The 12,661-nt window shown below is 39.9% G+C and overlaps 1 protein-coding gene across 12 annotated transcripts in view; it reads left to right on the top strand.

The window, feature by feature from the left end:
* The window catches only part of apbb2b (amyloid beta (A4) precursor protein-binding, family B, member 2b), a 41,749-nt gene that overhangs the window by 8,853 nt on the left and 20,235 nt on the right, over nt 1-12,661 (top strand). For 10 of the 12 annotated variants that reach the window (XR_003050538.1, XM_025058336.1, XM_017035312.2 and 7 more), the window contains exons 2-4: nt 8,893-8,983; nt 10,119-10,185; nt 11,563-12,639. Coding sequence is in view for 11 of the 12 variants with exons in the window: in XM_025058336.1 (XP_024914104.1) it covers nt 11,580-12,639 (1,060 nt within the window). In the remaining variant the exon portion in view is untranslated. Of the gene's footprint in view, nt 1-5,749; nt 5,936-8,892; nt 8,984-10,118; nt 10,186-11,562; nt 12,640-12,661 lie in introns of all 12 variants that reach the window. The other 2 variants (XM_017035310.2, XM_008316932.3) reach the window with 1 other exon arrangement.

Genomic DNA, 12,661 nt, shown 5'->3' with positions numbered 1-12,661 from the left:
TATTATTGTCTTCCATTTTTCCTGCTTGTTGTCAGAAACCTCCAGGCGGTCGGATCAGACTACGCAGTAATAGACATATTATCTTGTCTCACAACACCTTGTCAAAAACCTGAACATGTGAGAGAACAAGGCCACGCTGCCCTACGTCTCCCTCTTTCTCTCTCGCGCGCCTTTTCTATATTCATGCAAAGATACTGTGTATTGTTGTAGCAGACTTTTTGGAAAGGTTCATTTTCTACCCTAAAGCTTGTCTTTCTGTGGGTCAACTTTGCTGAGGAAAAAAAAAGAAAATATCACGCAGAGTTTCAATCAAGCTTCAGTGAAAATGTGAAAGTTCTGTCCGTGGTGAATTACTCGCTATCTTCACCGGCTGTGTGTCACCGTGACGAGACTCCCTGGGTTTTGAATTTTCTTTTTCTGAGAACACAAAGGGTGCAGCAAAAGCAAAATAAAGTGTGTGAATTTAACACAGAGTCAAATGAAAACAACCTGCGCTAGATAATTTAGACATTTTTATGTCTTACTGTCACTGAAGTATTCAGATCAGTGGGAATACACACACCTTTTTGAAGAGAAATCTGATGCTTACTTCTGTAGTTGAAACACAGCGAGGACAAATAAAATTTCTTTTGAGACCAAGAATAAAATAAAATTAATTGTCACAGTTTTATAGTGAGTTGTGTTGTCGCCGTGAAGAACTATTCAGGGAGCGAATAGGAGCAATTAGTTCTCATCTTAATCACACTTGGACAGACACAGGAGTGTGTTCAACAGCTTGGTTTTGAAGCCACACAACAGCTGTGTGTAAATTATAAAGTACTAGACATTTAAATGAAATAGACAACTGTAGTATGAATGAAGGGGGATTTCTTCATCAAAAAGTCTCTGGTGAGGAAATAGTTTCCATGAGTAAAATGTAGTACACAAACCCAGTCTGTGTGGTTTGTGTCTAGGATTCCTTGTTCTCTTGTGTGTCCTATTACATGGTAGGATATGTAGGATACACAGTTTGAAGTATTTACGTATGTAGGATGGTCAAAAGTCAAATGAGACTTTCTTTTAATGTTTATGGAGATGGAGATGTTTATGGGTTTAAACCATTGTACTGTTCAGATAAACAATCCTATAGAAGTTGTTAACCAGCAGTTGTCCTTTTCACTGACTACTACTACAACTACTATGTTAAGTTTAGAAAAATAAATATTCTATTGCCATACTTTAGAAAACACATTCTCACACTAACTCTAAGTATATTTAGAAAAAAGGTTTAATTCATAGCAGTTGGCTATACGAACTTAATGTCAGTACATTTCAAACATGTTACTTTACATACGATAATAGTTCATGCGTATAATATAAGTTTGTTGGATGTTGTTTGAACTCTGTGTTCTAACAAGAGTTGAGCTTCACCTCTGCAACTCATGCTTTAGGTGCATGACTGAGCTTATGTGTTTTCCACAGCCGGGGTAGACCTCAAGCTCTAAAATGAGACTTCCTTTCCTATATATGTTTTGTTTGTGTGTGTGTGTGTGTGTTCTTGATGTTCTTTCAACCCTCCCACGACCTCCCCTCACCCACAGGAAAGAGATGCTGGGAGGGAAAAGGCAGGAGGGGGTGTACTTGGTCATAGGGGAGGGGTTACAGCAACACTACTTACTCCCAAGTTTCCCAGATCCAGGAAATAGCTTCCTGGCTTCTGTGTTTGACGTGTTTCTCCTTCACGTCACAGGCCGTGATAAGTGTGTGAGTGTGTGATTGCCCAGATTTCTGAGTGTGTCACAACATTTTTCTCTTATTCATCACTGGGTGTTTTTCAATGTACTCATTTATCTGCCTTTAAGGTTAGAAAACACCAGCAATAAACCACAACAGCAATTGTTTAACTTCTACGGCCACTGCGTTCTTTTGACTGATTTTGATTATCATCCATATAATTGTGTGAAAGAAGTTTATACGTCATTGGAAAATATTTTGTCGTCGGACAGACTGTTGCTTCAGCTGACCTTGTTGTGTTTATATTAAGCGTGGTATGTTGTAATTGCTTGGACATTCTCTGTGATTCTATCTTCTGAGCGGCTGCAGCTGGAGAGACGATCACTCTGATAAACAGCCACGACAGTTCAATGTGCTGAGTCAGCTTTCAATCTGTTGGCATGCCCTAACTTTGGAACATCCTTGTCAATGTCGGGACTGTTGTGCTGATGCCCCTGCTGTGTGAGGAACTTCATACTGCATTTATTCATGTCATCGTCTGTGGAATTGTCATTTTTACAGAACAGTTACTGACTTTGTAGCGTGTGTGCACATTGTTTTTCGTACATGAACATGTTTGTGCTTGTTGCAGACAGATTAGGTCTTTTCTTTTTTTTACCCCCCATCGTTCTGACCGATCCACCCAAAATAGAGACATGCCTAAGATTCTTTGGTTCACCCTAAACATTCCTCAGGCTGTTCTTTCTTTTTGTGGTCATTTGCTGATGCTTTTGCCTTGAAGTAAAACCACTGCAGCAGAAAATGATACCTTAAACAGAATGTGCAGAATATTTGAATGGTTTATTTTTGCATAGTAGAAGGTGAGAAAAACATGAACAATCAGAATTGAATCGATATTTGTTGCATCAGTTGTTGTTGATACATGTGCACGATGTCAGACTTTTGTAGGATTTTAGTCAGGTCTTTGATTAACCAATAAAAATAACCAAAGTTTTTAAAATAGTAATGACTTTTCCATGACATAGCCCATAGTCATTAACTGTAATAGGTGTGTCCAAGTTTCTGGCTGATAGTAGGCAAACTTCCACTATCACAGGTCATTCACCAGTGCACCAAGGCAGCAGGTAGTTATATTTTTTGTTTGAAAAAAGAAACGGCCCTGGCAGTGATTTCAAAGCAGACGGTGGTTTTAAGATTTGCTGCTGAGACTCCTTTGAAGAAGCAAAAAGAAACAAGCATATGTTGAAGATTGTAGACGCAGTGTTTGGGCAAGAAAACCTGCTGTAGTAAAGTAAACTTACTTTCCTCTAGTACTGGAAGATGACCAACCATGCCATCGGAGCTGAACTGGCCAAAACCAGTGGTACTCCAGCACGCCCATCTTCTGTTTGGAGAGGTCTAGTAAGGTGTGGTCTCCATGGGAAAATGCAGCCAAAAACCTTTGACAATCAAGACACAACTGTGGACAACAGAGTTTCCTTCCTTCCCTTCTCTTTGTTCACATCGAATGTGGTAAATTAATTAAAAATAGTAAGTTTGCAATAAATCTTTTTTTTATAAATACGTGTAAGACTTTATACACTGTACTGCATTGAGTATAGGCATTTGTTCATTCAAACTAGAGGGTGCTGTTAGCTCTGACTGCAAAGAAAATTACAAGGATCTATATATGTCTGCTCTTAACACTCACTTTCTTAGAGGCAAGGATAATGTATGGCCCTGAGAGGGAACCACAGTGTGAGTGTGTGGGTTGTGTGTGCATGTGTGTATCTGCACATATGTGTGTGTGTGTGGTATGCGTGTCTGCACATATGTGTGTGTGTGTGTGTGAGAGAGAGAACATCTAAATGTTTAACTAAGATATTGTGGTGTGGTTACAGTCTCAATCAAAGTATTACTAGTCACTGTTACTGGTAACAATATTCTGACAAAAACACTCCAAAGACACACATCCTAGTTTGTTAGTTTGGTTTTGGTTGTTATTCTGGATGTCTATTGTTTCTTTTTCCCTTTCTTCTCTCTCTCACTCACTCTTCACACAAACACACTCCCACATAAACGCACAAACCACATTTAGCTAAGGGTCAAGAGAATAACTCACCAGACTGGTCTGTTCATCATCCATCAATCTGTTGTCGGCGGGTTGGACAGATTGAGCTTTTTTTTTTTGCTTGTTATTCCAAAACACCGTCCTCATTTATCATGCAATTGTTTGCTTAGCTATTGGTTTGTACCATAAGTTAACAGAAAAATTAATCATCATGATTAATGGACCACTTTTAAGGTCTGCGTGTGTTTAACCAAAACTGTAAGTGAATCACAAAAATAAAGTTTATTAATACAAAACATTCCTATCAACTTGTTGCCACTTACAGACTCATTATTACTGGGAACAAATGCAATTTATTTTTGGTCTGAATTCCATTCTTAAAACTAAACAACATTTTTTACAGATTTACATTTCTCAATAAAACATCTTTACCCTTGTTTCCTCCATAAACTGTATGTGCAGCATCTACACTGTCCGACTTTGACCAGCAGGGTTCCTGAACCAGCCATGTAGCAGTAGTTTACAGTTCAATGTAAAGAGCCCAGCCCACTGTGCAGCCAATGAAAATAAAGCCATGTAAGATCTGGGAAGATTGCCTGTGTTGTGCAGCTGGCTTTCAAGTTCCCATCCTAATCCAAAAGTTAGAAAAACCTCTTGCTTTCCTCCCGTTTTCTGAACGCTTTGCTGCTCTGACATGAATCTATCCATTTTATTCTCGATGGCAAGGCTTCGAACTGTGACAGTTTTGCTTTCTTTACAGATTTTCTTGTAACAGATGGGGTTTCTCACCAGCCGAGGGTGAGAATAGAAGAGGAGGGGCGGGGCAGCTGTAAATCAGCGTTGTAGAGAGAATGGGGTGGTTTATGAGCGTTTGCAGACCTTCACTCCTAATGAAAAAAGACAGCGATTCTCTCTTAGACAAAGGAAAAGTAGAAGTGGAATATGGTTGAAGCTAGAAGATAAATGTTGCTGGATGTCAGGAGAGGAAGAAGATACGGGAGAAAAGGAAACAGGCAAGAAAATAGTTTAGTAGAGAGAAGAGGTAAAAGTCAAGTGGGATAACAAATGTTCTGGAATGGTCAGAAACAGAGCAAGGAAGGCAGCGAGGAAGAAACTGTTGGCTGATGTCCACTAGCCGTATAAATTCAAATGCAGCCTGGGCCTGGCTTGCGTTTTGTTCCTGAGTCTGGTGAATAGCAGGGGTTTCACTACACATGTAGAACAAAACAGCAGTGGGCCCCAAAACTTCAGCTACCGTCAGAAATGCAACTGATAATGTGTGGAGAGAGAAATGTTGGTGAAAACGTGTTGTTTGTTAAGGATGTTGTGTTTTCTAAAATACCTTCTATCTACACAAAGTTTGATCTAATACAGACAGCAACAAATCACTATTTTGGTTTTAATTTCGCCCTAAACTTCACATTAGCTGTAGCAATAGAAACAATTAAAATCCCTAAGTATTGCTTTGGACATTTTAATGTTGACTTTGGCCTTGTACTGAGAAAGCTGCTGGTTTATGGGTAGTTTGAGCAGCAAGCATGTTTTGAAAGCACTGGTTTGGCTCCAGTATCTGAGAAAGAAAATTCAACTAGCGAGAGGACGGAACCATCAGCAGCTGTTTCCTTCATTCTCTCTGAAGCCAGAGACCCCCACCGCTCCCTTTATGCCCCCAGTATACCCGTCTGCTTGTGCACACACACGTATGCAGCAGGACAAACTAGGCACTAGGTCAAAGGTCAGAGGTTACTGTCGTACTGTGACACATCAAAGATCTTGTTTCTTGGCCTCCCAGTGTGTGTTTTTGTCTGTCTGCGCCCCTTGCGTCTCCCCCTCTCTTTCTCTATACGGGTGTGTTCAAGTTGGAGTAGCTCCTCCCACTCCTCTGTCTGTCATGGCACTATTAAATGTTTACAAGATTCACGCATGTCTTTACTCTTCATGTCTGTGTTTGTGACAAGTGTCTGTCTCTGTGTGTTTTGGTGCCAGGACTTCAATACCCACAGTGGGGGACCCTTTAATCAGGACTTAGACCCCTCATCCACAGCAGGAAGACTACAGGGAGACCTTCATGACTCCTGAGGTCCAACCCAGAACCACCACTGACATTTCATTCAATTTGAAGCCATATCCAGATGCAGTTGGAGCTTCAAGTTATACTTTAGTGCATGCTTGGTGAGCTGCTGCCGGCCTGAAGCTCCACCCTGAAGCTGAAACATACATTTTTCCTTTTTAAATCTTGTCTGTAGGCGAGAGAAATGATATGGCTTCAGCAGTCTGTAGTTAGTGTTCGGTCTGTCACACTCTTTTTGTTGTTCTGGCTCCAGTCTGGCACATTGAGTTTATGATGAAAACCAACATAAATATACGCACTGTCCTGTTGTTTAGAGTAGTTGAGCCAGAGGATGAAATTCAGTCTCCTTCAGTGTCAAGGTCAATGGAAAAATAGTCTGTATTTCTCTATTCCACACAATACATTTAAAAAAATGTGATTCTTAATCATAAAGCAAATAACTTTTCACAAAACTTGGTCTTTTTTAGTCAAAAACAAAGGAATTTGGATCACTTCATCACATTGTATAAATATGTTGTTGCTGGTTTGATGGATGAATTCATAGGATTGCCTTTACATAATATTCAAAAGTACAAAATAAAACTGATGAAGATGAGTTTATTGTATCACCTCTACACAGTGTAGTCACCACTAATTTGACAGATTTACTTTCATGGATATCACAAAGCCACATAGTTCTTTACTACATCATTTATTCTGTCCCAGCTAGAGATATTACTCTGTTCCAATAAAATAAGACAATAAGTTGTTTATCATTAATCTCCTGTAGTTTCTTTGTTTTCCTGCATTTTCTGCACATGGTTTGGAGACTACAGTCCATTACTGATGGTATAGTGCTCTGTCTCTGTTGTTAAAATTGAGCATAACTTCAGTTCTGCATTAGAAAATCCAAGCATGCTGTCAGGAGGCAGACCAACCAACCACAGAAAAACGGCTTGAAGATGAGATACCTGTGGATCTTTACTGGAGCTGAGCAGCACATCTTCACTGGTTTCAGTGAAGGGGGACATTTTGAATGTCTTGATTCATACTGGTACCTACCAGATGTTTGGTTAGATAGTTACCACAGAGCTTTTTAGATTCAAAGAAGAACACCATTGGTGACTATTTGTTCAGTTTTCTACATGGTTTACCTCCACTGCAGAGCTCAATCATCATTTATCCATGATAGTTCATGTTGTGTGGAACACTTTTTTTGTCCCTAAAATCCTACCATGACGTGATGTGATTTATTTATGACTGTTTTTTTTTTTATATATACAAAAGGAGCAATGCCTTGGCCACACACACTCGCACACACACATTCCTGGTATCAGACTTGTTGCAGCAGGATTCAGTAACTTTGGGTATGCATTCAATTTAAATTTTAAGGATGCAAACTTTTTACTCTATAACTCTTGCATAACTCACTGGTCTTCATATTCATCTCTGACCTGGTTGAGGTTTGATAGTTAGTTGAGCTCTGTAGGTTTGTTAACTATTGTAGGTGTACAGCTGGTCTGGGGCTAAATTATATAGCCATATAGCCGTGTAACACCTTGTGTTTTACACAGACCAGATGTTTCTTCTGCTGTTATGTCAGCACACATGATCGACTGAGTACTGGAGCTCTCTTTGCTCCCTCAGGTTTCAGGTTGAGATTTGTCAGCATTAGTGGAGTGATCTGGTGTTTGTAGAACTATTCACCATTATTAACTGAGTCACAGAGCGCTCATACCAATGGGAAAGCAAATACTGCAGGATTATTTCTTATTGCTTTATATCATCATCTTTTAAAATTAAAAAAAGAAAAAAAGTTTTATCAGATGGTTATTCATCATTGTAAGCCCTGACTCTACATGATTAATTGTCTGCTGCCGTTGTCCCGAGCTTCAGCAATGGTGGTCTGCATTTTCTCTGGGATTTTAATATTTAATACTTTTCATAGTTACGAGTCCCAGCCAGTCCTAGCACTCAGGCTGTGCAACTAACCTAATCCTACTTGACTCAGAGAAAACCGATACAGACAATTATTTACAAGCAGTCACAGACAAACTACACCGTAGCCTTGTTTTGGTTTGTTATTGAGCATGCTAAAATGCACCCTGCTCAGATAGCCATGCTAATGATAAGCACTGCTGGTCTTGTTTAACGTTTCTTCTCACTGCTTGGGAAACAACGGCTTGCACAAAGCACTGCTGCTCAGCTCTCGACTGCACAAACATTCGCTAACTTCTCTTTTCCCACATCACAAAACACACAAATCCACCACAACTGCTGCATGAGCTATGGCTCCCATGTACAGTATATTTGGAATGATTTGGAAAACATGTTTGTCAAAGACGGCTGTGACTTTAAGGTCAAACACTTAAATATGTGCATATGTCAATGACTACGAGTTCAACATCAGTCAGTTCAGTTTGATTTAGAACAGAGAAAATAGTTTCCAAAGGTTATAATTATGAATTGTTTTATATGTGAAACTCTTTTCAGAGTATGGAAGGATTATTTCAAGTTTACCAGAATACTATCTAAGTTTAATAATTAAAATTATTTTAATATTTTCATCATCTGAATTTAGAATCATAGTTTTTAATAAAAAATCAAGCATATTTTCCTTGCTTTTATTGTCCAATCTGGCTAGTTTTATTGCAAACCTAATCTACCTCCTAATAGTATTAGTAGCTGTGTGTTGGTAAGGTCTTGCATCCACAAGTTTTGACTGCCTTGTGCAGTAATGGGCATGTGTTTGTATGTGATGGTTGTAGTAAAGCAGCGTAGTGGGAGTTTACTAGTCTCCTGTGCATTAAGTTTATAGTGGTTCCAGCCAGAAACGAGTTGGCACGACTGCACCAGAGGCAGAAATGTGAGCCCCACACAGAATAAGAAGTGTCTTCTCACTCACCGTCGCACAGAAAAGTCAAACAGCCACCGTGTGTATTAATGTTTGATCAAGGGTGTGAATAATAGATGTGTCTTTATTATTTGTCCCTCCGGTGTCCTGCTGCTCTCTTTTCCTTTCTCCTCTTTCTCCTTCCACATCTCGTTAATCCTACATTAATGTTTGTCTCTCCCTCAGGATGCTGCTGCTTCCTTAAATCTCCCCTGATTGGAAGGACCAGCATGGACGCACTCTATCCTGTGGATTTCCCACAATCCTTAGCTGCCTGGTAAGATGCTGTTGTAAAAAGCAGTTTTCACGTTGCCATAAACTTTAGACCGAACACTCTTAATGATTCCAAGGCTGTGTTTTGTATTGGACCGTTTACAGCTCATGTGCTAAAATATTCCCAGAAATGAATGACTTAGGGCGTGAGCTGGACAATGCTGATACTGTACACTACCTGGAAAACTGCACGTAGTCTGTTACTGAATATTCCCAGCCAAAATAATCACCTCGTGTAACAGTGTTTGGCAATTGCTGAGGATTTGTGTTGAAGCGTTGAAGTCACCGAACATTAAGGTGTTGCATCAGCACAGAACTAGTGCACATGGTGCTTCATTGCACTAGAGCAACTCTGAACAGTTGCACAATGCCAGATTGAAAGTGTCAGATTCTGTGGAAAAAGCCACTGGACTTTGGATCCAGTAAAATGTCTTTTTTTGATGTGTTGATCCTTTCTCTGGCAGTAAGATCATTGGTGCTTTTTTTTTAATGTCAAAGGAAAGTTATTCACTGAAGTTTTGGATCAACAACTCTGGGTGGTTTTCAGGGATTGGCTTCGGGCTTTCAGTTGGGCTTCAGAGGAATCTGAATTCAGATATTTTATCCTCATATTTTAGGGACATTTTCTGTAGCAAATCATTTATTTTCCAGCACGACGATACCCCAACATCTAAAGTATGGTTTTGTGTGTTTTTTTTGTGTGGAAGAACCAGAATGTCCTGCCTAATGTCCTGGCTTCAGACATGATAAACTCTTTGTCCCACATCACTGCTTGACCTCTGCATTAGTGAGCAGGTTCCTAAACGTACACCCCAACGTCTTGTAGACTGGGGTTTAGACTGGGGTTGACTTAAACCTCCTGTGACACTTGTGTTTTAAATAGTTTTAAATAGTTTCATCCATTTGTTGTTTTTTCTTCTAAAGACAGGGTTCGTGTTCTGTTTATTCTATAATTTGAACTTTGTTGGTGTTTGAAATTCCTTTGGCACCTCACAGTATTTTGTTGTCACCATAGAAACCAGCTGTAGTTGGGTTCCACATGGATAATTGTGGTCTCCGAGGGAAACCAGCAAGTGCTCATGATTTTCAGCATTCTTCCTCTCATCATTCTTTTACCTTTTACCTTTTACCTTTACCAGATTTGCAGCTGAGTCCACTGAACCCTGAAGCGTGACTAGTGTCAGTCTGGGACTGAACTCCTGTCAGGTACAAAAACACACACAGGAGCACACACACACACACACACACAAACACACACATAGGCCATGGATTAAAACAGTAAATCAGTTATTTATTAAAACCAATTAAAATAGTCTTTTATAAAGTGTAAAAAAACTGCTTTGCAATTTTTTTTTCATTTTATGCATTTTTATTTGAGAGATTAGAAATATAAATAAGACATTGAAGGTGTAGGTCCGTTCAACAAGAACTCTTCATAAGAACTAAAAAGTCCGTTCAGCAAGAACTCTTCATAAGAACTAAAAAGTTCTTGCTCGAAGTCCCTGGCTGCATTTCCATTGCTGGAGTTCTATGCAAATTAGATCTCTGCCGTGTGACAAACACTCTCACCATTCTTTTAGTTTGCTTGTGTGCCCTCATTATTCTTAGAGAACATTACAGAGCGCAGCCCACATTCCTCATATATTCTTGCAGTTTATCTTTAAAATGAATAGTTCAATTTGTCATAATTGCATGCAAGGGAAGTCATACATTTAAAAGAGAAATGAAAAGAACTGCTATAAAAAATACCAAGACTATTTCTCTACAAATTCTCCATTATATCTGAACCATTTTGCAAGTGATGTTTCAATCAGAATGTTTTGCTTTGTATAATTTAAGGAGATGTCTATCATGTTTGCCTCATCGAAAAACTTAAATCAAACTCCTTTCAAATGTTCTGTCAGTTTTAGAAAAAATAAAAAGATGAAGATGAAGCTAGATTAGGGTTGTATTAATAATCCATCAATATTTTCCTAAGATAATTCTAAAAGTCAAGTCAGTTTTATTTCTGTAGCCCATATTTAAAAATCACATTTGTCTCCTTGGATTTCACAATTTTAAATTAAACTTGAATAATATCCTCCTAAAAGACATTTACCAGGGAGAAAATTGAGATGTATACAGTCAATGTCTATATTGAGTTTAAATGAACAACAGACTAAAGCTAAAGGATAAAGTTACAGTTACACACTGAGTAAGCATTATAGCATCGATGGAGAGAAATAGATCCCTTTAACAGGGAAAAATCTACAATATATCCAGACTCAGTGTTGCCGTCTGTGTCTGAGTGTAGGATTTGGTAAATCCTGATCAAGTTGAATGCAACACAGCTCAGTGCACAACAGATATATAGTGATGGAGTTTGTCTTTCAGATTTCAAATTATAACCACTGTCTTTGATTGTTTTGAGGTTACAAATAGTTGTAACACATTGAACACAAAACATGTAACAAACAGTACAACAGTTTAAAAAATGGATGTTGATCACATGTTGATTTTCAGTAGTACAACAGCAAGCCTAATATTTTGATACTTGTATTGTGTAGATGTTGAATTTACTAGTTGTCATAATTGTCCTTTCAGGTGTTTGGTCTATTGGTATGATGATGTCAGTAGATGTGACCAATCGCAACGGCCCCCCTGCCACGCCTCCCACCTCGCTCAGCCTACGATCATCACACAACCAGCTACTCTGCAGCGATGTCATCAACCAGGGCTCTGCCACACCTCCCAAGTGTCGCAAAAAGTATGCACTTACCAGCATTCAGTCTGCCATGGGCCTTGGAGAAGCGGTACCGTCTTCACCTTCACCTTCACCATCATCACCTCCATCACAATCATCGACCCCCAACAATCCCAAACTGGCAAAGAATGGGGTCAACCAGCTTCGCAAAGCCAGCCAGGACCATAACAAGAACACGACTTGCTCTGACATGACTGGTCTGGACTGTAATTCGGAATCGTTAGCAGATGAGCTCAATGTCAACACAGCCGAGGAGCACGACAGTGAAACGATCTCCCTTAATGACCAAGAGGACGAAGTTCATAAGTTAGATGTCGAGGTTCAGCCAAACCCTGATACTGAGGCAGAACCTGAGCAGGAAACAGAATCAAATGTAGACTGTAACATCAACACATCTGTGAAGCTCCAGCTGAACGGCAACCCGGCGGATTTGGGCTTTGACCTGAACATCGAGACAGAGGAGAGTGATGACATTAGCATTCTGTCTGAAAAGGAAGTTATGTCAAAGATGAAGGTGAAGGAAGATGAAGATGAGATGGTTCAGGAACAAGAAGATGAGGAGACAAAGCCATTACTGATGAGAAAAGACGAGTCTCCAGTGGAGAACCACAAAGTTTGCCCGGGACTGGAACTTATCACTGACCTTCAGTCCAACATTAAGCTCCTCAAATCAGGCAAGGACTCTCCAGTGCCACCGCCTCCCTCTCTACCACGGCACAACAGCCCTGAGGACGTGCCCTTGCTTTCTGTGGCCTCCTGCTCCTCCTCTTCCTCCTCCTCTCCAGAAACCAAGAAGGACAGAAGGACCGGTGCAAAGACAGACTGTGCTTTGAACCGCATCCAGAATCTGAACCCCAGTGATGAAGAGTTGAGTTGGACCACTCTGTCCCAGGAGAGCAATTCCCCCGAGGAGACAGGTAAGACACAAATAACAAAGAT

This window comes from Cynoglossus semilaevis, chromosome 9 (assembly GCF_000523025.1).
Source record: "Cynoglossus semilaevis isolate Cse_v1.0 chromosome 9, Cse_v1.0, whole genome shotgun sequence".
Classification (NCBI taxonomy): Eukaryota; Metazoa; Chordata; class Actinopteri; order Pleuronectiformes; family Cynoglossidae; genus Cynoglossus; species Cynoglossus semilaevis.
Note: the sequence above shows the minus strand (reverse complement) of the source record. Positions and strands in the feature narration are given on the sequence as shown.